Below are 26,097 nucleotides of genomic sequence, written 5' to 3' on the forward strand. Positions count from 1 at the left end.
ATGAGCTGAACTGCATAAAACAGAAGAAAACTCAGAGGAGAAGAATCACGTCGGCATTTCAACATGGTGTTACTATGACATTTGACAACAAACAAAAACCACGGAGATCTAAATCACAAGAAACTGGAAAGGGAGTACCAATTTATCCCAGCAAGTCTGATCAGGAGAGGAGACAAGTCATAATTTAGCAGTGCTAAAGTTTGACCCCTATTATGAACTGTAAACCCGAGAAATTAAAAATAACATTAAACCTCCACCATAAACGTAAACATGCTGAAGTGTTATTTTGCTTTACTGTTACCTCCTACACTCACAGCTACAGGATATATAGAGCAGATGGGCCTTGCTCATTTTCTCATTCAATTTTTAGCCATATGGTTAAAACTAAATGATTTTTTGCTTAAGCAATAGCCTACGGTGTTTATCACTCCTGATCAGCACAATCAGCAGCAGTAAGCCAAGACATACTGACAGACGCTTGGCTTCTCCTCCAGAAATCAAAAAATGTTTAGCCCTCTCCCTTTGCTCCTTCAGAGTCTCTATAACTTGGTCTTCTTAAATAAACACATTGTGAAAGACTTTTACAGCTCATCCTTTTCATCCTTGAGCTACCTAGACAACCAGAAAAAACACTGTGTGGTTCTTCCACTACAACACCAAACAGAAGTTCATCCCAGCAGAGAATCCACAGTTCACTGTTCTTCAACAGCTTGAGCAAAATGCTACCACTAGTAACAAGATTTGCCAAGGGTTTAAGAAACTGAAATTCTGTGCTGTATATTTGACTTTTGCCTATTTTCACTGCCTTTAAAGAGCAGTGAAAGACATATTTTCAGTGTTTCTATGTGCAGAAGGGAGATTTGCAAGTGCAGGTCAACTGTTCTGATTCTTTCTGAGGGGAGTATAATACATTTTGATGAGAAGTTAAAAAATTGCCTGTCGACAAATTTTTTATATTTTATTGGAACGACACTTTTAGGACTGCCCTAAACAACAAGTTGTATTCACTGCTCTTTGACCCATTCTCTTTTTTATCAAAAGAATACAGGYAGCATTTAACTTACTGAGCACCCTCTTTCCATAAATTCAATCAACTTCTCATCCTTTCTTACTGAATGAATATCATTCACTGGGATACAACCATGTGGAAGAAGACAATTCACAAATTGACACTAAGTAAGGAAARCGTCTCTTCTTTTGAGCTTTTCAACCATTTATTACATAGGAATGTCCCCATATTACATAATCCTATTGCCGAATTCACTTTGGGGCTTGAATCATAGATCTTGTTTCTTATATTTAACAACCTCACCTAACATTATAGTATTTCTCGTATCTTCCYGTAAAAACAAACCAAATGCATTCGTAACTCCATAAAACACTCTTTAGATATGTCTTTTTGAACTCTGTTATGTAACACAATTCTTTCAGCACAAGTAAATCAAAACCAAGAACATACAACTTGGTGTTCATGCCTCTCTTCTGATATTAATTCAGCTTCTTTGGCGCTATGAATGTGATTATGCTTCTTCACATGGATTAACACTTTTTAAAAGATTGAGACGGAGAGAACAATTAGCAATAGCCTACCTGAAACAGTATGTGGATTTATATGGGAAGACCTTTATCTTGTATCTTTCTGTAAATGGTTCCATAGAAGAAAATTAGCACATTAGGCTTCTTCTGCAGTCTCAGGTTTTGGCACACAAAGTTAAGATAAATATTTCCACTGCAACCTTCTGATTGGGACATCAAAGACTTTCAAGCAAGAGTAACTCCAATACAGAAAACAGAATTTTGCCTGATTTGCTAAGTGAAATGAGATCTGATAAACATGCCATTTAAAAAAACCCTGAAAATGTGAAATATTTTGCACTTTAAATATAGTTGCAGGTTATAAACAGAAGTTACAATTCTACTCTATTAGAAAACAGCATTAAGAACCCTACAACTAGAAGGACTCTGCCAAACAGCTGAGACTTCAAGCTTTCTCCATGTTCGTAACTAAGAGAATTCCTATTCTACCTTTGGTGCTAGGGCAGAATAACAGCAATAAGGCAAAATAACATGAAAAACAGAAGCAGTATAGCTGAACACACTTTAGGAAAATTTTCCTCCATTCTTTTTCTCCATCCTGCCATGCATTTTCTCCAGCCAAAAGACACAACACTTTAGAAAAAGAAACAAGCTAGGCAACCAACCCCAAATGTCTTCTGTTTTAGAATTCAGGCACAAAAACCTAGTAACTGGGTAAAAAATGCAAAATGATGATTTTGCCAMGTGAAAACAATGTTCATGCAGCCTTTGTTTCCTACACAGAACAGTACAAAAGCAGGCCCTTGATTTAAATGTACTTGTAAAACCTTTCAACCTTCCAACAGTTCTTTATTGCAACCTACAAAGCAAATTCAAAATTCTCTGTAGCACCCAAAGTGAAGTCTGCTTCTTTAAACTACATTATCCTTTCTTGCAGCACTATGGAAGCCTAAAGTGCCAAATGCATTTAGCCAGCACTGCTACTGAAGGATCACAGAGCAGTAACAACCCTGACTCAAAGCAGTGATTAACAGAAATGACCCAAGAAGAACAGAGTATGGAAGCTAGACAGATTAGATCATTAATAGGGAGATACACTTATGACAGTTGCCTCCTCATACAAAGGATTCTGGTGGGGGAAAAAAATACTATGATAAGAGAAATGTAATTAACAACCAATAATCCTCATAAGGACACAATCAGAATTCATCAAGAATCCCCACTGATTACAACAGTAATGTGAGAATATTAGAATTACAGGAGTCAAATATTTCATCTGGTGTGCTGCAGATACAAKCCTCCTTTTCTCAGTCTTCCAGAAATGGAAAAGGTAACCCCCAACTACTAACTGCTTTCACACATAATCATCATTATTCTATAGCTCTCCAATTTCCACAAACCAGAAATGGGAGCTGAAAATATGGTTCTATCTAAGACATGCAGAACTCTCACCTGGCCTTATGGAAGCCAGGATTTTGTATGTAATATCCCAAACTGTTCTTGACCATTAGATGTTTAGACTGCTTTGGTTTTGGATTTATTAAAACTACCTTCTGTGAAGCCACTGGGATTTCACCACAACAATTTCTCAGCATACCTTGAAAACAGAAGGCAACTTAATGTAACTGTATAATGACTACAAAGTCATGCAATTTCAGCCAGAGAATGATTAATTATTTAGCTGGTAGTGCCTTGTAATTTGTAGTAAGTACCGAATAATCTCACTGATGAAGCAATACTACCATGACGAGGACTGTGTCATCACTGAATATAAAATACAGTATCTTGGTGGGTGTAAATAAATAAGAAATGATAAACCATTACCCAAAGTTTTACCAGTCCTTCCTCTCTGCAGGAAAATTGTACTTTCTGGGCTTCTTTAACCTTTAGTAGCCAAGAAAACTGGAACTAAGRAGGCAATTCTACAGAATAACTAACATAATTAAGTCTGTCTCTAATTGAGACAGCCCACCTAAGTCTGTATTCAGAGTGACAGCTAGTGTTGACATAGGAGTATATGCAAATAGGAAGGCTATGTTCACTTCCTCTTTCGTGGCYGACTGTATTTGATTAACTTGGATCATTTGGCAGAAGTATATATTTAAAGCTGAAGGAAGATTTATTCATTTGTATAACCAGTAACCTTCATATTCTTTTTATTTTTAATTCTTACCTTTTGACCCTTTTGGTTAGAAGGAGACTGAACTAATATAGTGATCAGAGTTTGTCAACAGCACAGCAAGTTCAGCTTGCCTATCACCTGTTGAATACCATTTAAGCTGAATGTTGAGTCTCCAAATGATGTGCAAAATCATTTGATCTTTTTGTGATACTGTCACCAAACATCATGAAACTAAGAAACCTCAAAGCCAAGAGAATCAAGTAGGTTCTACAAGATGGTTTGGGTGAGGGTTTTTCTTTCTTCCTTCATCCTCTGCTTCCCCATCTGATCTCCCTGAAGGACAAGGACTTCATCTAATCAACTGTGAAGCTGCTGCACAGTCGCACTGGAAGTATCGCAATAAACTGTTCCTCTCACACTCTTCCAGGGAAGGAACCCCCAGTTCTAGGTAATACCCTCCTCATACACACTCCCCTTGGGATCATATATACAGTAGCTGGTAAATGATAATTTAAGAGCTTCAATTTCATTGTCCAAGTAGCCCATTAATGCCTAAAAGAAGTTACAAAATGACGTCAACCTTGAAACTGAAACCTACGTATTTTAAAAATTTTCTTGAGCTATTTACAAAGGGAGGAGCAAGAAGGCCTGACAATAGTCACCCTGGAGAATAAGGAGGGTATTAGATACTGCAGCTGCGTCTCAGGCAGTTCTGAAGTATAATATTTACTTCTTAGGGAACGACTGTGGGAAAACTCATGAGGCAAGAATGCAATGTTAAATAAACATAGTGTGAAATAAATGCCCAGTTAGCACTGAAACCAATCTAAATTAAAATCCATTAATAACTCACAAGGGATTAGAATTTAGATATACTAAATGGACTTACAAATAAAAGATTTAAGCAATGATATAAAAATTATTAATTTTATATATAAAAGGCTAGCTACTAAGTAAACTTTTGAAATTCATACATCTCTTGAGGGTAGTTGGCAGGGTTGTAGGAGAGATTAAGGAGCACAAAAAGAATTCTCTGACTTCAGAGTTTGAGGTCATTTTGGGGAGAGGTTAGGAGGAAATTACCTACTGGCATACTGTTTTATAAACATTCATTAAAATTATTATTGCAGTTTTTTTATGAAGCACTTGATACTGTATTTGAAGGGTGGGATACTGTGGACTCCAGGGAAATAACTTCTACCCTGYAGCAACCACCTGTGTCCATGCTCTTATTCCACAGCAATGGGGTAGCTTGTCTTTTTTACCAAGGAAAACTTCCCTGCATTAACAATAGGTAAGAACACACRCTCAACTAACTACAGTAGGACAGCTGGCATACTACACTACAATAACCTTTCTGCATATCCATGCACATTCATGCTTTTATGCCATAAAACTGTAAGATGAAATAAATTGAAGTAATTCACATTGCAAGGCAAGAGATTGGCTATCACTTTATGGATTTTCAGTTTTCAAGAAAGAAGTTATATTACTGTCCATGTTACAGAAGTCTTCAGGCACAAAATGTTTTCCTTTGCTTTCAGTAGCCCATTTAAATTCAAATAAAGGTTTTAATAAAGATWTAAAATATGTAAGTAAAAAATGCCTGTCACTTACTTGGCTTAGAGTTAATGATGATGCTCTCAGCAGAGTGCTGAGGTGGAAACCTGCAGTTCTCCCCTTGGCCCTCACTGCTGCCATACTCTATGACTTCCACCTGTCCCAGTGGTACGCTCCATTTCAATAAATATCTCTGTGCAGTTGTCACGATGCCACTGCTTTCATAGGAAGAGCTGGAAGACACACAAATTATTGCTTTGACAAGCAATTATGTTTCATAGCATTCTATTTATTATTTTAACTTCCAAAATCTGCTGTATACAGTCTGAGCACTGTGCACAGCTTTAAACAAATATATGCATCGGACTGACTTTTGTGACTGACTTTTGCGGTGAGTGCAAAGAGCAGCTATGCAGGTGCAGATAGTCATGTTTACAAACAGCATACAACTGCCAACAGTAGACCTTATATTTCTACAGCAAAACATAAATTACYATCTCTTAAGATCAGCATGCATTTCGACATCCTACCACAAGTGCTTAGGATGTACTGCGGCTCCATCTTTTCCCTAATTATTTTTGATGATAACTGGACAGTACCTGAAACAATGCTAAAAAGTAGTAACTGCTGTATTTAAGAAAGTATGGATGATAAGACTTTTGAACAACTACCAGGAGCAGGAAGGTCAAGGTAACTTCCCAAGGGCCGACGATTCAACATTCTTGCTGAGCCCCCTGACCCAGGATGTTCTTCACGGCAGACCCTTTGCAACAGTTGTGGTATCTGAGTGCAAACTACACATGAGCAGTGCTAAAGGAAGCATATATCGCAGTRGGCATTTCAGAGGAAACAGCTTGCTGAGGAAGCTCACTTAGAATAGAAATGGTCCTCATACTCCTTTGCCTTTGTTTCTTTTACTCCCTTATTCAAGCACATATAACACATGTATTATAAAGGACAAAAGAGATATTTTTGTTTCCTTTAACGTTCACTTCATAGAAAGCATAGCTGAAATAAAGAACTTAAAAGCAACCCAAAAGAGTGCTCGGGAGAAATTAGTAAAAGTTATTTACTGAGAACAGTCTCTCAAAACTGACGTTCAGGTAGTTAACTACCTTTGCAATACAGTTTCAATCAAGAGACAAGTATGAACAAAAAAAACATTAAATACCATAGCTTAAGTAAATATTTATGAACTCTAGATCTAACACAGAAGAAACCAAACAAGACAAGACAGAACACAGCTGCTCAGTCACTAGGGATAGCATTTACCTCATCTAAATACTGCTGCTTAGAAGTTAGGTCTCTGGTTTAAGCTGGTCATCTAGATTACATGTGAAGAAGGACCTTCTGAGCAGCACATGCTCTGTAGAAATACATGTCTTTTGCCAGCCACAGAAAATTAGTTTTGAAGCTATCATCCACAGACTCTTGACATCTCTGACTACTTCCGAAAAGACTGACAAAAGGTGGCTAAGAAAAGTGAGTGGAGATATGCTACACAGCTGCCTGTGCACATAACATTTCTGAAGAAATCTACTACTCCACAGGAAAATTTGTAGGCATGTACAAATGGGAGAGTTTGAAAATCACTGCCATAAAAGAAGCTCAGCTTAGAGAGAAGCCACTGTTATATAAATTAACTGGGTTAGAAAGCAAGCCTTAACTGCTGAAGGAATTTATTGAAACTTTTTTTGAGTTAACAAACCCCTGTGACACATGCATGCCTGACTACCATCCCAAAAGAGGTTGCTTATTGCCAGTAATGCCCACAGAACAAGCATGCTGTTTGTGATAACTGAAACAGTTGACTCAATAAGGAACCTAGCAACTTGGAAAATCATGAACTTTTCATATGGAAAAGGAAAATAGTTTGCATATTGCTGCTTCAGGGAAAATCACAAAAAAATCCAAACAATGATGTCGCACAAAAAGATAAAATAAATGAATAAAAGCAATCTTCTGCCAAAGAATCATAATTAAATATCCAGCTGTTAATAAAGAACTCAATAAAGAGGAAAGGAAAGGAAAAGAATCGTAACTTCTGGGATAACTGGGCATTAGCTTGTGCACTTTCTGAAAAGCAAAGTTATTACAAGACACTGTTCACTAATATGACACTAAGCATTCATATGATTGAAAAGTCTGAGTGTTTTCACACTTGGAGATAACTTACACACTTCAGTAATGGACAGAAGATATCAACTCTCAGATTATGCTTAAGAAAAGCTGTTCTTGAGAGGTTTTGATGGCCCACATTTTCTCTGTCAGAATGTAATAACATATAAAGCAGTTTATGCTACAAGCAACACTTGAATGCAAGCGTGACCTTGGCATACACAGAGGTATTTGACTAACAGTAATAGCTGTAGCCAACTAAAACACAGAAGGCACCGTGAAAAAATGCCTTCTTCAAAGCACTTCAGCTTTAGTCCTTTGGCGTTTGCTCTCAGAGATGAAACTCTTCTCCAGCTGAACCTTTGTTAGTGAGTTCTGGGACAGGGGAAGGGCCTGCCTCCGTGCATTAGCTTTGTCTTTTTTTTTTTAATGTGCAAATTGTGTCAAATTACAGGGGTGTGTGTGCGCGTGTCTGTGTGTCTGAAAATGACAGGGTGAATTTAACCAAGGGGAGAGAGAAAGAAAAAAAAAAATCCTACCTCAGAATTAAGTTCAAACTCACTTTCCTCCACTATCTAAATTAAGAGTGTACTGAACCTATGAAACCTTCACTCCATTAAACACTAATAGACGGCAATACCTAGACACTACAGAACTTTTCTATCTGTAATCTCCAAACGATAAAGATTTTCTACAGATTTATCCTAGAATTTTAAAATATGAGCAGGAAACAGAGAAGAATGTAAGAAAGCTATTTGTCCATTTATTATGATGGCTGATAGAAATCAGTAGCCTTAGTTTAAAAAAAAAAATCCAGAAACAAACCAAAAAAACCCCAAGCCTTCCAGTAAGTGCCATTTTTCCCAGCTCAAGCTTGAATGATCATTTAAAAAATATGAATTAAGTCCTACCGCATATTTACTGTTGCACACATCAACACATCATTTAACATGAAAAGTCGTCGTTCTTTGGTTTTGACAATTTCTCCTTTGTCATTGTAAACTGTTTCAATCATATCATCAGTCCGTATGAGATATCTGTTTCCACTGCTAAGTAGCTAGATTTTAAAAACAATCAGAATTGTWTATTATACATGGTACATCCAATATCTAGTGCAAAAAATAAAAGAAAATACAATAGACTATCACTTGTCATACTGTTGTTAGCCACTAAAACTCAAAGAAGATTGCTCCTTATTTCCTACTGAATGTCTTTGAAAATTCTTTAAAAACATTTATATTGTATAATCCAAATACATAACTGAAATAGGCTGGGATGCTCCTTAAAACAAGGAAAATATTGGACACATCCAGTAGCATATCTTGAACTGCTCTTTAGTTAGAAACATTGCAGTATAAGAAACTGTTTTTTTGCCTTTTTACAGGAGTAATTCCTCAACTCTAGGATAAATTCAAAGTAATCTTCTCATGCAGAAGATCTGCATGAGGATTTGCTATAAAAAGAGGAAACAGCATTATCTTCTGCGCTGTCAGACAACACTGATACTGCTGTTGATATTTCAGCCTGTCAAATGCTTCAGCTCACAGTGGTTTTAACCAGTGAACCTATTTAGTCCTGGAGAAAACTTACATCTTACACCTACCTATAGAATGACCCTATATTGCTGAGCACTACAGAAAAGGCTGYAGGTGTCTCTTCTGTGTCCGTTCTAAAGACTGCTCAAGGCACAGAAACTAGTAATACACTACCTCTTCCATCACACATTCCTACTTCCTAACCTTGTTCAGATAACGTTCATTCATTGCTTTTGCTATTTGTTTTATTTCACAGCGCTGATCCGCATCCCTTTTCCTTTCATTTAATTTCTCTGCCAGTGTTTCAAGTTCCGTAAGGGCCATCTGTAGAGGTAACCTATCAGGATGTCCTTTATTAGTATTCTTCAACATATCCTGAGGAAAAATGATAAAACAAAATAAAAATCTAATTTAATTTCAAAGTCAAATTCAAAAGATCACAGAAGTTTATAGCACATCCTGTATAAAGTTACAGTATCATTCTTTACCTTAGTACTAAGAATAAGACCAATCAAAAAACTCCTAATAAATATTCAGACAGCACTCCACTTATTTTCCTGAATATCCTAATAGTTCTTCAAAAAGATACTGAGCAGGGAACATACAGCGTATTTATAGGAAGAAAGTATAGAGAAGGAACTTGAAAACAAATAATAATAAATATCAGAAGATGCAAATAATGTTAAACATAATTTGAAAGTCAATATTATAGTATATGTAGGTATCTGTCAAGTGATGTAAAATTAAACATTTCTGATATTTAATATTATAATAATATCATATTATTCTCATTACTGTTATTATTTCTCACTAAACCACTGACAGTGTGCTAATCTCAAAGTAGGATAACAGTACTTGCCTCATTGAGGTCACAACAATTTCTAAAAATCTTTCTATTTTGTAGGCATACACTGGAACCATTTGAATGAAATTTTGCTCCTTTCCAACATTTAAGCATCCTTACATTATTCACTATGAGTTCCTACCACATTATTTTCCATCTCTTCTTCTTCCTCAAAAGTTCTGAGCTCACCCCACAACTACCTTTGCTCTTTCTTCCACAGTAATTCCTGGAACTTCATCCTGAAGCCTGTCTTCCTCTGTGACCCTAAGAGAAATAGCTAACTCACAGTGTCTTCTCTGCCATAGACCTGGAGGGGTTCTGTAAGGATTTACAAATATTGTGTTTGCCTGTAGCAGGTCCTCAAATTTTAAGGCTAAATGCACAACTACACTGTGGAACTGTGCTCATCCCACAGTAGGACTCTGTGTTGAGGTGAGACCCTGGGGCACCCCCAAAGYCCAGCTGTCCCTTGGGAGGACAATGAGACACTGCAGGCGAGAAGGAGCTGTGCTACCTTCTAGTGGACAGTKTGAGCCAAGCAGCATGGGAGAGAACACATTTACTCCACCGTCTCCATGTGTGCTGAACTATCCAACACATGAATTATTTTTTCTTATATGTCACTTAAACAGAAAGTAAAATAACAGCACACAGTTCTTAGTGGTGTTTGAAGCATTATTACCTAGCAAATTGACATAAATGAGTAGCGTGTTAGAACTGCAGTTCTACTATGAGGTGATTTACAAACTAAATCTAATCTAGTAAGTAACCTAGAGCAAATCTGATTTATTAAGATTTTCCTACAGTATATTTACTGACTGTCCATGGAAGCAGACTAGGAGATCAGGACATTATCATGCACTGAATTTTTTTCTTGGTATTTCCTAAGATCCAGAAATAAAACCCACTGCAGCATGTTCCTTCAGCAGAAGACAGCTGCAAAGCAATCCCACATGCAAATGCAATAAGAGCATTGATCGGGTAAGTCTTGTTGTAAATATTATTCACCTGCAATAGTAGAATGAATTGTGGAAAGCGCTGGATAGGTTTCATCATCAAACCATACAGTGTAATTCGATCAGGGCTTGACTCCTGGCACTGCTGCAATGCAAGACAGTCATACTGTTTACTCACACAGGTGCCTTTCCATCAGTTACAGATCAAAAATGAAAATATTTCCTGAAAATTCTTTTATAGCATTTACATCCATTATAACAAGGTTACTGTAAATATCCCTCATTTCATTTAAAAATATTACATCTTTTTGAAAAAATCACCATTAAAATGATGGCTTATCACTAAACTGAAATGCCTTTAAATAAATACAGCTGGGATGAAGTCTCAACAGTAATACAGTATCTACGTATACATCAATATAGTACATTCATGCTTTTCATGTAAGCAGTGCACTAAAATATATGCTTAACTTCCAACACACGAATTCAAGGTACTTGTTCAGGGTCTTAAATCTGAAAAATGTACACAAATCATTTGTTGACTTATAATCTGTAATTTGTTGTTGCTGCTCTGCTTCTTAGGGCTAAGAGATTGCAAATCTTTTGCTTCTTAGGGCTAAGAGACTGTAAATCTTTATCTACCAATGTGTTTTTAAAAGGGAAGCACCATAATGTCAATGCTATGTAAACAAAAAGAGATTTTAATTTTCTTTATTAAAAGAAACTAAGGAAAAGAACACTGATTTATGTTGTTAGTGTTCTTCACACACAGAACAACAGCAACTGTTTTGGTTATCAGAACTATCTGATAAAACCAGACAAATTTCATAACTATTTGTACATGTGTAACTATTTTCATATCTATTTGTATAAAGCCTTTCAACTGGAAAAATGTTGACCAGACTCACAGCTGACTCAAAATAAGGAGAACAGAGGAAATTTTCAATACTAAAAACACAGCAAAATCAAACAATATTAAACAGGTGTAGTGCTTAAATTGCTATTTATTGCTAGAATTATCAGCTTCAAAGCAATTTTCTGTATTCACTTCCACAAACATTTTTGCCCACCCAGTCACAGARAAGATTCTGGTCCACAGTCTGTTAGCCGCAGGTGGGCAAAAGCACAGAGGAGGGTACCCACATTACTCTCTCTGTGCAGAGCCTGGTTGCAGCTCCCCAGTTCTGAGCATCAGTGTTGGCACTGACAAGGAGCGAGGAGAGCTGTAAGTCATGCCACTGTTGGAATAAGACCTTTCAAAAGTGCAAGAAGTATGAAGTGACTGTAACCTCACTAGAGAGTTTGGTCTTGGTGGGCCCTAAAACTTGCAGACTATAACCCTGTATAGTGCTGTTACCGTGCTCCAAAAGATTCTTAGCTAATTTTAAGATCCGAAGACAGACTTTGGAATCAGGCCCCCCACCATCCTCCAAGGCAACCCAAGAGCTTCACTGCATGGACTGTCTAGGGCAACAAATATCAGTGTTTCATAGACCAATGCCACAGACCCAACAGGCTGACAACTCTTAGGGGCACAGCCCAACCCATGACCCCCAGGAAAAACAGAGCTTCCAGGCTCCCAGCACGAAAACAGAAAGCCAAAAAGCCATGGGATGGGTGCTGTGCATACTCTGTAGGGAATCCCCCCTAGGGCTTTCCAGGCACTTCTGTCACATGTATCAGGGTCTCAGTGCACACAGATCTTATCAGCAGCATCACATTCATCACAGCAGGATGCAATCTGCATGACTATTTTTAATTTCATCCCCCAAGTTGGAAAAAAGATTTTCAGAACACTAGATAACTGCTGTGAAACAGAAATACACTTTCTTAACCACTCTGTACAATACTTTAGAAGTAAAATACATCCCAAATAAGAAGAGGCCTCAGATAGCAAACTGTTATTGTAAGCTCAACTGATACAAAAAACTCAGTATTTTGCAAAGTACAGTCATGCAAACACAAATAAAATTGATCTGAACAACAACAAAAACCACAGTGCACTTCAGAATACATCCTAGATCTAAAACCATGTTATTACTCTGAAACTACAGCAGCGGAAGTGAATTCTCTTCCATTTATGAAATCCATAAATMCACAGTCCACAAAAACAGTCACAGAATACACAGTATTATTAATTAAATTTCCTCCTAATTTATAATTTATGCAGCCTTAATTATTTGATCTGCCCAGTTGTTTTAAGTTTAAATGTACTCACTTTTAAAAAATCTAGAAAGGCAGGCTTGGTGGCACATGTTTTCTTGAGAATCCCCACTGCCGTACTGAAGTTGTTTACATATTCACTGTATGCATCCAATACCATAGATTTAGAAAACTGAAACAGTAAAAAGGAAAAAACTATAAATGCAGAAGACACCCAAAAGCATATTTATTTAGACCTATGACAGCTAAGGACTTGTTAGGAGCTAAGGTCTTCTATTTGGCCTATTGGTGGCTCTACAGAAACCCTGATGATGCAAAAAGTGACCTTTGTGTAGAACAAAGGATGGGAACCTGAAGACATAAAGGCTGTGAATTACAAAGTGTAAATTTAGTCCCCTAAAGCCCAGGCACTCAGGACAATCAAGCAGCCTCCATTGAGATCCAAAACTGTGGCCAAGATCCCATTTTGGTGGATTTGTACATGTCTAGCTCCGCTGAAAAAGAAACCACTTACTTAAATGTCTGAAAGTTTGATCAAAGCTTGAAAATTTTGGCCATAATTCTTCCGTGTCTGCTAACCAAGGTGAGACGTGTTGTTGTCAGTTGCCTTACCGGAATGGATATACTGACTCTGGCAGCTGCTACAGGCATTGCAGAATATGGGAATAAAGTGGCCAAGTTAGACAGAAAGATAGGGACATTGAATAACATTTCTAAAATAAAAATARATTATCTGTTCAGATGCATTTGCTTACTGAAGCAACAAAGACATCGCCAATCATTTCAACAGAATCCCACTCAGATACACGACTGGCCAGGGCTATCTGAAACATCGAATGGCACTGAAGGATTTCCTTAATTCGATAAAAGACCATTTTGAGTTTTCTTTCACTCAGTAATTTTGGTTCCATTTCTGAAAGAGGCTTCTCGTATTGCTGTGAAAAAAAATATATATATAGACATTGATTTAAACAAGCTAAAAATTGTGTCTTAACATAAAATCCTACCACTTATATAAAAGTATACACACACAAAACCTCTCCAAATATTTGGCATGAAGCATCTGTAACAAAATCCATATGAATCACATTACAGATTCTTTAAGGATTTAATTACTTCTCAAATTTCCTAATTTTAAAAAGCAAAACATATTAGGTACCTCCAGGATTCTTTTGAGGGCATCCACATAATTCTTCTCACTGTCAACAACAGAGCCCAAAATATATCTTCTCACAACCTGTTGAAGGAACAAAGCTCTCTCTGAAACTCTAATTAGGTAATACATTCATCATGGTTGGGAATGCTAATGATAAAATTCTCACATCAATAAAATGAAAGAAACAAAACACTTTCAATACTGGAACTACAACAAAATAAATACTGTACCTCCTCAAAAACAATCAATTTTACTATTACTCTAAAATTATTTATCTTAATAATACAACAGTTACTGTAAGCCTATATAATCTTTAATGACTGTTGCAATTYCAGACTTTACTTTCAAAATATGCCTTTTAATTTTAGATGCATAAATTTATTCTTTAATATAAATAACAGGTACAGATGATGCCAGCTACTTCAGTGAATTGCTACAATAAAATAGGTGACCAGTTTTCAAAATCAGTCTTAAAGCATAATTTCATTGTTTTATATTTTCTAAACTTTTGGGGATTAACTGGAAGGACAAATAAACAGAAATTGCCTTTTTAAGCAATAAAATTGTATCACTGAAAAAGTCAGGATTCTTTTGAGGCAATATTCCCTTGCACAACTGAAAACCCTGTCTCACCAATGTTCATACCAATGGACAGCATTGTAAGAGTTCCAGGAAATACTACCAGATTTCATATTTACAAATGATGAGCTATTTATAACCTCCCCTTCTCACTTCCACAATTCACCTGAAACACACATTGTATGCAAATGCAGGGAACATTAGATGAAGGCCTGGGAAGCTGACCAGCCTTAAACTAAAAATTTCTGCTTGATACTGATTACATTTCTTGCTATTTTTATGGATTTGTTTTCACCCAAATCAATTTCCTAATCTAATTTATCACAGGGCTTTCAAAAGCTGGATTCTGTATGAGCAAGAAGACGATAGAAGGGCAAGAACAAACCACTCTGCACGAGTACAAGGAATGGCAAAACTGCTTCTTTCACTATTTTAAGCCAGCCTAAATGACCATGAAACTCAAATTACAGAGTTATTCTCTTGCAGTATTCCTGCTTCTGATCCCCATGGCCTCATGCTTTCTCCTCAGCTGCCTCTAACTCTCTGCACTTGAATTACCAAGTTATGTGCAAGTTATGTAAGGATTTTCTGTGAAGTACGGCATTTTTAAAGGAAAACTTACAATTATTTAAGGCCTCAGTTACAGACACAAATATATGGTAAAAAATTCATTGCATCTAATCTGTATTTAGACTTAGCAGTTTCTTATCAGGTATGACAGAAGAAGTCTGAGCTTAAAGTTTTTTTCTAACTGTATAAAGGTACTACATCTCTACGTTTAGTCATAGTTYATTCTTATGAAAAGAATAAACATCTTTAGAAATATATATTTTTTTCCTCCAGACTCTAGAATGCACAAAATAAATAGTTAGTAGAGCCTACAGGTTACTGCAATAGGCATGCATTACTTAAAAGAGGCCTGTGTACAGGTCTTACATTTATATTCACATTTTTGCTAGTAAAAGTAGAAAAAAAACATAAACAATAAACAAAATAAATATATAAATATATACCACATAAAACAAGAATTGTGACCACAGAATTAAAATGATGCAAAAACTAAAATGACTGAGACCCAATGTGGGATATAGTATTTAAACAGGAACTGTATTTTAAACAAAAGCTTTTGTGCCACCTACTGTTTAAAACAAGTACATTCATAAAGTCAGCTCATACATCACAGAATAATTAGGTTGGAAAGGACTTCTGGAGTTCATCTGGTCCAGCTAGGACCCCCCAAAGCTGCTTTCTAGGCTGGCAGACCCCAGGCTGTGCTGTGGCACAGGGTTATTCTGCCCCAGGTGTAGGACTTTGTGTTTTGCCTCTGTTGAACTGCCTGAGTTTTCTGTCAACCCATTTCTTCAGCCCAGAAAGATTATGCTGAATAGCAGCCCCATCCTCCAGTATATTACCTGCTGCCCCCACCGACTTGGTATTGCCTGCAAATGTGCCAAGGGTACATTGCAGCTGGTATCCAGGTTGTCATTAAAGACATTAAACAGCATTGGCCCCATACCAGTTCCTGAGGGAAACCACTAATACTGGCCACCAGATGGACTTTGTACCATTGATCATAACCCTTTAAGCCTGGTGGTCCAAGCCTGTTTTCCACCACTTTATAGCCCACCTATCCAAACCATATCTCACCTATATGGCTATAAGGATACTCCAGGACACTGTAAAGCCTTGCTAAAGCTAAGATAAGCAACGTCCTCTGCTCTTCCCTGTCCACAAGCTAGTCATTTCAAAGGGACTCAGGTTGGTCAGGCACAAATTGCATTTGGCAAATCTATGCTGGATGCTCTCAATCACTCTCTTGTACTTCATGAACCCAGAAATAGCTCCCAGGAGAATTTGCTCCATCACCATCCCAGAGACTGAAGTGGGGTTGACCAGAGTGTAGTTCCCTGGATCCTTCTTCTAGCCCTATTTGAGGATGGGTGTGACACCGGCCTTTCTACAGTCACCCTCTGATCATATATGATCTTTTCAAGAAGAAAGAGAGTGGCTTTGCCCTCAGCACTCTTAAATGAATCCCATCTGTTCTATGGACATGTATATGTGCAACTGGTCTCAGTATCTCCTAATTATACCTTCTCCCATTGACAGTAATGCTTCACTCCACGAGGATCTGGAGGTAGGCTCAGGGGCTTTGGAGGCCTGAAGACAAACCTTACCAGTAAAAGCTGAGACAAAGGTGGCACTGAGCCATCTCAGCTTTCTCAGTGTCCTTTGTCACTAGGTCCCCTGCCCCATTAAGCAGCAGGCCCATATTTTTCTTAGCCTTCCTTTTGCTGCCAATGTACATACAGGAACCCATYACATCTCTCATTAGTTCCAGCTCTAGTTGAGCTTTGGCTTTCCTAGCTTGCCCATATAGACAGTATCTCTACATTCCTCCTGGGTCAGGTCCTTGTTTCCACTTTTGGYGTACTTCCTTTTTGCATCTAAGCTCAGCCTGGGGTACCCTCTTCCTCCATGCTGGCCTTTTGCCATGCTTGCTTGATGTTCTGCATGTCAGAATGGACTGTTCTTGTGCTTTGAGGAGGTTATGCTAGAAGACCGGCCAGCTTTCCTGAGGTCCTTTGCAATCCAGGGCAGTCTTCCATGGGATCCTGCCAAGCTCCACAAGCCAAAATCTGTTCTCCTGAAGTCCAGAGTTGTAATCGTGCTACTCMTCTTGCTCACTTCTCATGGATCTTACACTTCACCACCATATGATTGCTGCTGTCAAGGCTCTCATCAGCCTTCACATTCTTGACCAGTACTTATTTGGGAGTAACAGATCCAACAGAGCGATTAATCAGTCACAATTTATTATTATTGAAAATGCTAATAAAAACTCTTACTCCACAATACTGATAGAAATTTTCCATTGTTCTATTTTCAAAATGGATCTTTTTTTTCTCTTTATGAGGGTTCATTTCCATCTGGGCCAAATCCATTCACTACTTAAAGTCTTCAGATATTACACTCATATTGTCCATCTAGACTCATCACTTCTCAAAACTTAAAAAAAAACCCATACATCTCCAGACACTAACAGTATTCTAATCTGCTTGTCATGTAGGGAAACCTAAACACAAAATTACRTTATTTACATACTTCATACCACAATACTCAGAGAAGTGGGGAATTTTAATTCTTCTATGCCACACAGGCCTCTTATATCTGAATATTTTTTKGGGAAATCTCCCCATTTCTTTGGACACTATGGAACTAGCTGTTTCCATCTGCCTGATTCCAGATTATTCAGGTCTCTCAGTTAAAGTCAGTTCAGCTTGTGCCGAGTATGAATTTTCTCTGCCAACTCAGCTTCAGTTTTGTAATTTCAGCTATAACAGACAGACGTTTTCAATAATCTGTAGTGCACTGCCAAGTAATAAACACACTGAGGGGAGGAAGAATCTTTCCAGAACCTGAACCTACAGGACACTTTTTTGGGTGTCTTACTGCCATAAACAGGGACTTTTCTAGAACTGAAAACACAGAAAAGCAAAGCACACATATTACAGAATTACCAAATACATCACTTAGTGCTATCAGTAGATTCACAACATATACCATGACCTCCACAACAATTACCAGTTTTTATCAAAGTAAGAGCTCTCTCTGATTTTTTTCCTGAAGAGGGTACATTTATTTTTAYTTACAAAAATCAGTAAAACCCTCAAACACATATTTGGAATGAAGGAAAATGCAGCATTCCRATTGATTCTGGGATCTTACAATATAATGAAATCTTAAAATAATGGAATGCCGTTTGGTAGTTGCAGTCATACAAGATGCAGCACTTTATTGTGCTGGACACATTAAACACTAAAAAAACAAACTTCAAAAAAAACCCCACCCTGTATCACTCACCTCAAGTGTTCTTTAATTAATTTGTTTTTTCAAGAAATATCATTGACTTATTCACCATTTTCTGAAGGTACTGACCAACTCAGGACTTGACACCACTAGAAGCTAAAAACTCTCATATGATTATTATTACCTTGCATAACAAGATGATAACATGAACCCACAGGATTTATTTTCAACCAAAACTTCTAACTGATGCCGATTTCAGTGTTTTCTGAAGCGGCCTCTGCAGTGACTACAGAGTTTGAATGGGAGAACAGCAAGAACTACTCTTTCGTAGAACTGATCTATTGTGGGCAAATTTTTTAAAACAGAAGAAACCTTACGGTTTAGAAAATATGTAGGATATTCTCTACATTTCAAATAGAAATCCAGGAGCACCAGCAACATCTTCTGACTCGAGGAAAAAGTTTGAACACTTCTTTTTTTTCCTCAAAACCATCTCACATTTAAGTATTCAGAAAGTAATATAATTATTATAGATAATATTATAATGCAAAACAACATTTTGCATTTCTTGCTGAATTTAGGACAGATGCAACTATATGCACAAATACCAATTTTCAAAAAATGCTTATACTCATTCAGGTCTGAATTTGATCTCCATTTAATTTAAGCTAAAGGTCAATATGTTTGAAGGGAAAGGTACCTAGGAGCCATTGATGCAGAAGGGAGAAAAAAGAGGCAGAAGATCAGTTTCCCAAAAGTCTACTACCTGCTGCTGTGATAGTCCTTCAGGCATAGGGGTCATAATTGCTTCTGCATGCATACAGTCCACATCAATAAATAAATTCAGCTCTTCTTCTTCCAGACATGGTGATCTATGGTCTACAAGTAATTGAACAGCGAATATGTCAACTTTTGCAACATATAGGTTAAAAAATAAATAAAAACAGATAAATAAAACACAACACCACCAACAAGGATCCTATCTCCCAAGGCCAGTAATTACACAGTAGTCTTATTTGCACTCACCAAATAATGAAATTTCCCAGCATTTCTGTAACACCTATGAAATCACATTCAGCATTGATGGGCGCACTAATGTAGAACATCTGAATGCTTTAACCACCAAACAGTTATATCAAAAGATATCTCAAAGTCCTAAAATCCACACAGCAGGTGACAACCCATGCATCTTTTACTTGACCTCTCCTTCATCTTCACAGCCCAGAGCACAGGGCTGCCAGAACATACTCTGACATGACAACTAGGGTTAAAGCACTGTGGCTCCAGGGGCTGCAGTTTTGAAATGGCCTTTAGGAAAATATTAAATACCTCCATATGACCAAGTTTAAGAAATGCCATACAGCCCTCCATAAACAGAATTTAAATAAGTAACCAAACATATGAAAATGCTGGCCTTTGTAAAGAATGAGAATAAGAGATTCTACATGGTCCACTATGTACTTCTCAATGCTAATTTTATGCAAAAAGCACCACCAAACTGCAGTGATAGGTGGCAGTACACAGCCACTCAAGCAACCAGATGTGCAAAGGTGATCTGAGAAAGGATAGCGTGAAAAATTGGCTTAGAACAAATGGGGAACTAAGGGAAGCAGTTCTGTTAGCAGTGGAATTTATGAGTTTAACTGAGCAATTCATTACCAGCTCCCTGCTGATTTGGTAAGTGGCTAAGAGATTAAACCATCCATAGATAACCTATCCCTGCTGCTTAACCTCTAGAAATGTAAGGACGAATGCTGTGTCCATTGTAAGCTAGCCCTGTTGATGAAGATCATTTTCTCCTGAGCAACAGCAAGAGGGTGTGAATGTATTTGGGGCACTAAAGCCTGTGCAAATAACCTTCTATGTTCTGGTTGTGAATTATCTAAGTTCAGAACCAGTTAGAGGTTACCTATCATAGGACAGGTATTTAAGATGCACACTGGTCCTTACAGGTAGAATGCAGCTTTAGGCTAATTCATTTTCTCTAGCTCACTCACTAAAAACTTCTTGTTCTAGTCTTGTGGTTTTAAACTCTTACGATTGCAATTTTATAAGCTCTGAAGTTACAGCCATTCAATTAACTGATACTTCAGCAGAAAAACAAACTACCCCCCACACTTATCCTGAAGAAGGAAGAAGTTTGTATTCAGTTACTGCTTTCTGTCCCCCCACAAAAGTTAACTGTGGCCTGCTGCTGTTGCTGAGGGTCATGACAGAGAGTGGTCTTCTGTTCTTAACTAGAARAAGAACTTAAATACTTTTAGCTTTTTATTGTCAGGTCCCTTTATCCTGTGCAGTATACTGTTCCCAATTCAAAGAGCAGCTTTTACCGAAATCACCAAACTGTGATAAGGCAAAACAGACTCTCCCTCTCCTGCTTCCCCTCTTAAATACAGAAAGTGTTTGTTATCCTTTGCTCATTTTAGACTTTTAAAATAGTCAGCTATCACTCCACTGAAAATCACGTCATAACAGCAGCCTATATTGCTAACAGTCATTCAGCAGTTACTTGATGGAAGGAAATAGGAAGATTTAGTACCTTAACATAATTCCCATAATCCTATTTGCCAATATCTAGATAGCATCTATGACACTGTTTTTTTCGAGCAGACCCTTCTGTGTGGTCCTCGGGTTTCTCAGGTCACTGAGGTTTGCATTCCAAATCTAGAACTACTCAGGCAGCATTGACCAAACTGTTACCTGAACTTGAACGTTATAAGATACTTTATCAATATAATGCTGATTTCATGCAGCCAGTACTCAGTTTACAGTACAAAAAAGTGCTAGATCATTCACTTCCTTTCTACAAGTGTGAACAAGAAAGAGTAATGTAAACACAGTATACTTGACACATACCTTGAGAAATAAAAGATTTAGTTCTAATGAAAGAACGACCCTTTTTCACAGCTGCTTTTGTTTTTTCAAGTCCATCTTTTGTACCTTCTCTAGCAGCTCTCATGAGCTTTTGCATCTGTAAGATAGAAAATACAATCTACATGTTCTGTGAATAATAGGACACATTCAAACACACCAAGCAGAATACTTTTGATCAAAACATCTTTTAAAAGAACATTGTCAAGTAGTTTGGGCTCTAAATATAGCCCAAAGTCAAAGGACTATATGGTAAGCACACAGATCCATCAAACTTCACATTGGCGCATCTGTCCTTTTTCTTTATAAAATCAAACCTGGAGAAAGGGACTTACGGCAACCTTGTTTGTAACCTCCAAATCAGTAGAAATGCTTTAAGAATCCTTTTGTTCCAAGCATCTGAACTTGAAATAGTCTCAAGAGCTCAGCTTTACATTATAGGGCAAATAAGTACTAAGAACAGGTCACTAACTGCCAGTGTTCTAGATCATCTTACAATATATCTGTAACTCTGCCAAAGTATTTCTGCTCTAAGGCAATATCCTAGACTCAGTTCTATATTAACTATATTCTTAAATAAACACTGTATTTTGCAGAAAATGTTATAACTAATAATTTCAATAATTGAAGAAATTGAGAWATTGGTTTAATTAAGAATTAAGTATAATTTTATAATAAAGTAGTACATTAAAAAGAAATTTTATGTAAAGAAAAAAGAAGTGTTGCTTTGCTAGGAAATGTTCATTAAAAACTGCTTTGTACTCTGCCTTTCCTGAATGCAGCCATAGCAAAAAAATAACACTACTGCCAGAACTGTGCTGACATCATCAACCCCATCAGAACAAAAACAAAGCTATATTCCTGTAATCGGGCAATTTCTCTATTTGAGCTGAAGTTTTTAGCAAAAACACAGCCTTTTCATATTGGCTCCATTCAGAGTGGAGAGGATTCCCAGTGCTACCATTTGATCCGATACAGACAGACAAGGGGGGTCATGGGAGCCCTATGGAGCTCCGTGGGGTTTCACAGAGGYGCCAGGGCTGTATTCTTGGCTCAGGCTCTGGGACAAGGGCATTGGGCAGTGAGGAAGGACAATGTCCTATCTGATCTTCTGAAACTGTTACAATGATGAAGTAAGCATGGGAAAAAGTCCTTGACAAAGTACTTTTAAAACAAACTGTATAATAACCCAGCACATTTGGAGCTCATTTTATATAAATTATTGCCCACTCTTTTAACTCAAGTTGCTATTATTTAAAAGAAAAAGACAACATTGCCTGTGTTGGAAAAACAATCATTTAATACATAGCTAGTTACAAAAATTAACTACACTACCTTCAGCTCATGTTTTTGCTTTAGTTGCTGAATCTCTACTGCTCCCACTGTGTTTGCCATCAAATCTTTCATCTTTTTTTCATAATGCTCCTTTAAACGCGTTAGGTCATGAGAAAGCTACAGTGTATAAAAAAACACAATCTTTTCAAAAAGCCTGTAGTGCGACTTAACACTAAAGTACTCGAGTACATCATGCACGTTGCCATGCTTGCCTACTGACACACAGACAACTGAGAGAACATAATCATTTAGGGCAGCTCCAGTGTGATGAATGGACTTCCAGTTATTTCTGCATATCACTGTACTTACTGAAACCCAGCCAGGCATGTTCGTGGTACACTGGCAACTATGTAAAGACAGAGACAAAGTCACTTCGTCTAAGCTAACTGCATATTAACTACACAGTGCACATCTCTTACAAACCATTTGGAGACAGTGTTATTAACTTTAACTGAGAGCATCATTCTATGAAGCATGCATCCCAGCAAGTATATTTCTGACTGTCCTTAAACATGATGAATCAGAAGATTTCTCAAAGGGCAAATACCAGCTGAACTATCTGAAGAGGTTGCTAGCACCTGAGAAAACTACAGTGCTAGTGAGTTGGATAACAAGAATCTTTAGGGAAGGATACGTAATCTTGTAAATAGAATATAGGCATGGGAGTCAGGAAGTGTGTGTCCTTTCCTCAGCTCTGTCATAGCCTCACCATATGACCTTGGGCATAAATACGTCATACATGAATACATCCATTTGAAAGGTGAGGGGACTATCCAGAAGAAATGCCTTGGAATACTAATTAACATGTTAAACATTTTGAGAAGGCCAGATAAAAGTGGCAGAAATGTTATCAGGAAAAAAAAAAATAAATATTTGGTGTGCCTTATAATAGAAAAGAAATCCAGTGGAAAAATCCTCAGCTTATTGTCAATAGAATTCCTTGGCAAGAGATCAGAGTAAAAGGAAAGGGAAGGCCTACTGAGCTGAACACAGAGGGGCAAGCATGGCTTTAGCTCCACTAGGCTAGCTCAAGATGTGATTACCTCCACCACTATGATTCTGGCATTATACCAGTATAATTGAGAACAGCATCTGGTTCACAACCTAGAAACATTTAATTGTATAAACACTTTCCAGTTGTTAAAAAAATAAAATAAAATAAAAAGACAAAATTAAAAAGTGACTTTGAGGGAAATCATATCAGCACTTACAACTAAAATCATGCCGCCAGCTTTCCTGTACTTTTCAATGGACGCAAATAATAATGACCAAGCCAGTTCCCCCATAAGCTCTGAAAGACTATACAAGGAGACTTGCTGGGAAAATATTGCAAGATCTACTGCAAGATATGAGCAGAAGTGAGGGTTAGTGAAAGGAGTGGATACAGGGAATGGATATAAAGAGATGGGATTGCTCTTTGCCTCTTTGGAAAGTCTGTGCAGGTTTTGTACCCTAACAATCCCACAGTTTCTGTCTTTCCTCATCCTTCTGCAAACCCCTCCTCTAGTCATTTTCCACCTCCCAGTAATTCACCCAGGTGAGGTAGTCTCTTGACTTCTCCATCCCCCAACTAATGTGTTTCTAGGTATCTTATTCCCATCCTCCTTAAATGCAATTCCTTTTGTCACAAGTCTGGAAAATGCAATGAATCTTTTGTCACAAATATGGAAAATCCAGCTGCATGCCAGCCGCCTCACAGCATGCCCCTTCCCTCCCACCGCTCTTCAGTCTCTTGCTCAGACACCTTGTGCCTCTTCCTGGCACCATCCTCTCAATGCATGTCAAATATTTCCCTGTGGGAGATCAAAGTATACCTATAAATATTTTTTAATAGTTTTAAAGCTTGCTCTGTGCATGTGTGTAAATAGATTCCTATAACTACAGCCAAAGCTGAAGCTACAGATAACAGGAAAAAGAAGTATTAAAAAACAAACAAACTAGCAGCCATGTTAAGACTCACACGCTCACATGTAAAGTATTTCCCACTCTTTTCCAAAGGTATTCAAAAGTCAAACTCAGTTTGCTTCAGTCTAGTTCAAAAATTCCCAGAAAGAAACAGCTGCAATAGCTTAAGTTTGTTCTAGTCAGGAGCAAAAAAACAAAACCAAAGATCAGCACTCAACTTACAAAGTGCTGATTTGAGTAGGATCAAGTCCTTCAGTTAATTGCTCACTCCCTGATTTCTGAAGGGCTGTCAGCAAGGATGGAGGTTGGGAGGAGGAGATCGTGGATACTGGGGAGAAACATACAYAGTAAGGTTTTTATTTTCACTGAGATAAGAAACCTGCATAATCAAAATATGGGTCCTGTGGAAGAATATATGGTGTCTCTTCAGTAATCCCGTCCTGAGCAAGTTCCCTAGCTTTGATCCTTCTTGTACATTTTCTGTTTGAAAGTGCAACTTTACTGGGATTGCATTCCCTGAAAGAAAGGTGCAAAATGAGGATGGAAACAAAAGTAGTACTTAAATTAGAGCAAAAAATATCTAGAACCAAAGAAGCAGAAAGCAGCTAAAGAAAGAAAGCATGCCTTTCTCTATGAAAATAGAGACAGAACRCACAGATTCAGTTCTCAGCCTGCAGTATTTCTTCTTTCTGTTGTTCTGTTGCCCCAGCTGTGGGTGCTACTCTACAACCTCCTAACCACCCTACAGGCAGCTGGAGCATTTTGTACTCTRATGGTACCAGTCGTGAAGTAGCTCACAGGTGTCTATTACTAGTTAGTATAAACCAGAAAAACGTTGAGGTTTCCACAGTTACTCCAGGCACTGGACTGGACCCCATCCCCTTGCTCAGTGAAGTAGGACACTGTGCAAAGCTCTGCTGCGCACCTTGGTCCTCCGGCCATTTGGAGCAGGGACTCGCAGCAGGAAGCACAGTGCAGCCCCTCAGCTCTCATGCCAGGACTTTCTGCTTAGAGAAAGGGCATGATGGCAAAAGAGGAGCCGAAGCAGCCTGTGAAAGTCTAGGTCTGCTCCTGATACACAGTCAAGACGCAGCCAGCACATACCCATGTCATCAGTGTCCTCCTGCTTCTCCCTGAACAGATGCAGCCAAAGGTATTAGACCAGAGGACCCAGAGATGTTGCAGATAGATCAGTTCCACCACACCACATTTTTCTCCTTACTAAATGGTACAGGCTTCTCTCTGATCTCTGATCATTRGGGKTTTTTTGTTGTTTTGGGGTTTTTTTTGTTTTTTAATTAAGCACAGTCACCTTCAAGCAAAAGAAGTGATGCAGATTTAAGATAAAAAGGTAGAGAACACTTTTGAGCACCTGAGGGATCCCAAACGTCAAGTTTTTTCAGGGTTACTCCATTCATTTTCCACATTATTTTTCACACTTATTTATCATTTACACTAATTATCAGCTGCAAAAGAAGAAAAGGTGAGGAACAGCCCAAGAGAAAAAATCATCCAATTTTTAATTCCATTTTTATCCAATTTGAGGATTTCTTTTTTTGGAGCTCCTGTTTAACATTTTCATCTTTTACTTTCCCTGCTATATTTTG

The 26,097-nt window shown here is 37.8% G+C and overlaps 1 protein-coding gene across 14 annotated transcripts in view; it reads right to left on the reverse strand.

Moving 5' to 3' along the window:
• ARHGEF10 (Rho guanine nucleotide exchange factor 10) overlaps window positions 1-26,097 on the reverse strand; it is a 111,026-nt gene that overhangs the window by 52,396 nt on the left and 32,533 nt on the right. For 11 of the 14 annotated variants that reach the window (XR_003254576.1, XR_003254579.1, XR_003254578.1 and 8 more), the window contains 10 exons: window positions 22,586-22,702; window positions 21,236-21,350; window positions 19,146-19,258; window positions 13,994-14,071; window positions 13,590-13,769; window positions 12,890-13,006; window positions 10,724-10,816; window positions 9,076-9,246; window positions 8,248-8,393; window positions 5,276-5,451 (listed from right to left, as the gene is read on the reverse strand). Coding sequence is in view for 10 of the 14 variants with exons in the window: in XM_026072047.1 (XP_025927832.1) it covers window positions 5,276-5,451; window positions 8,248-8,393; window positions 9,076-9,246; window positions 10,724-10,816; window positions 12,890-13,006; window positions 13,590-13,769; window positions 13,994-14,071; window positions 19,146-19,258; window positions 21,236-21,350; window positions 22,586-22,702 (1,306 nt within the window). In the remaining 4 variants the exon portion in view is untranslated. The remainder of the gene's footprint in view (window positions 1-5,275; window positions 5,452-8,247; window positions 8,394-9,075; window positions 9,247-10,723; window positions 10,817-12,889; window positions 13,007-13,589; window positions 13,770-13,993; window positions 14,072-19,145; window positions 19,259-21,235; window positions 21,351-22,585; window positions 22,703-26,097) is intronic. The other 3 variants (XM_026072048.1, XM_026072053.1, XM_026072049.1) reach the window with 3 other exon arrangements.

This window comes from Apteryx rowi, unplaced genomic scaffold, assembly GCF_003343035.1.
Source record: "Apteryx rowi isolate R43461 unplaced genomic scaffold, aptRow1 scaffold_335, whole genome shotgun sequence".
NCBI lineage: Eukaryota > Metazoa > Chordata > Aves > Apterygiformes > Apterygidae > Apteryx > Apteryx rowi.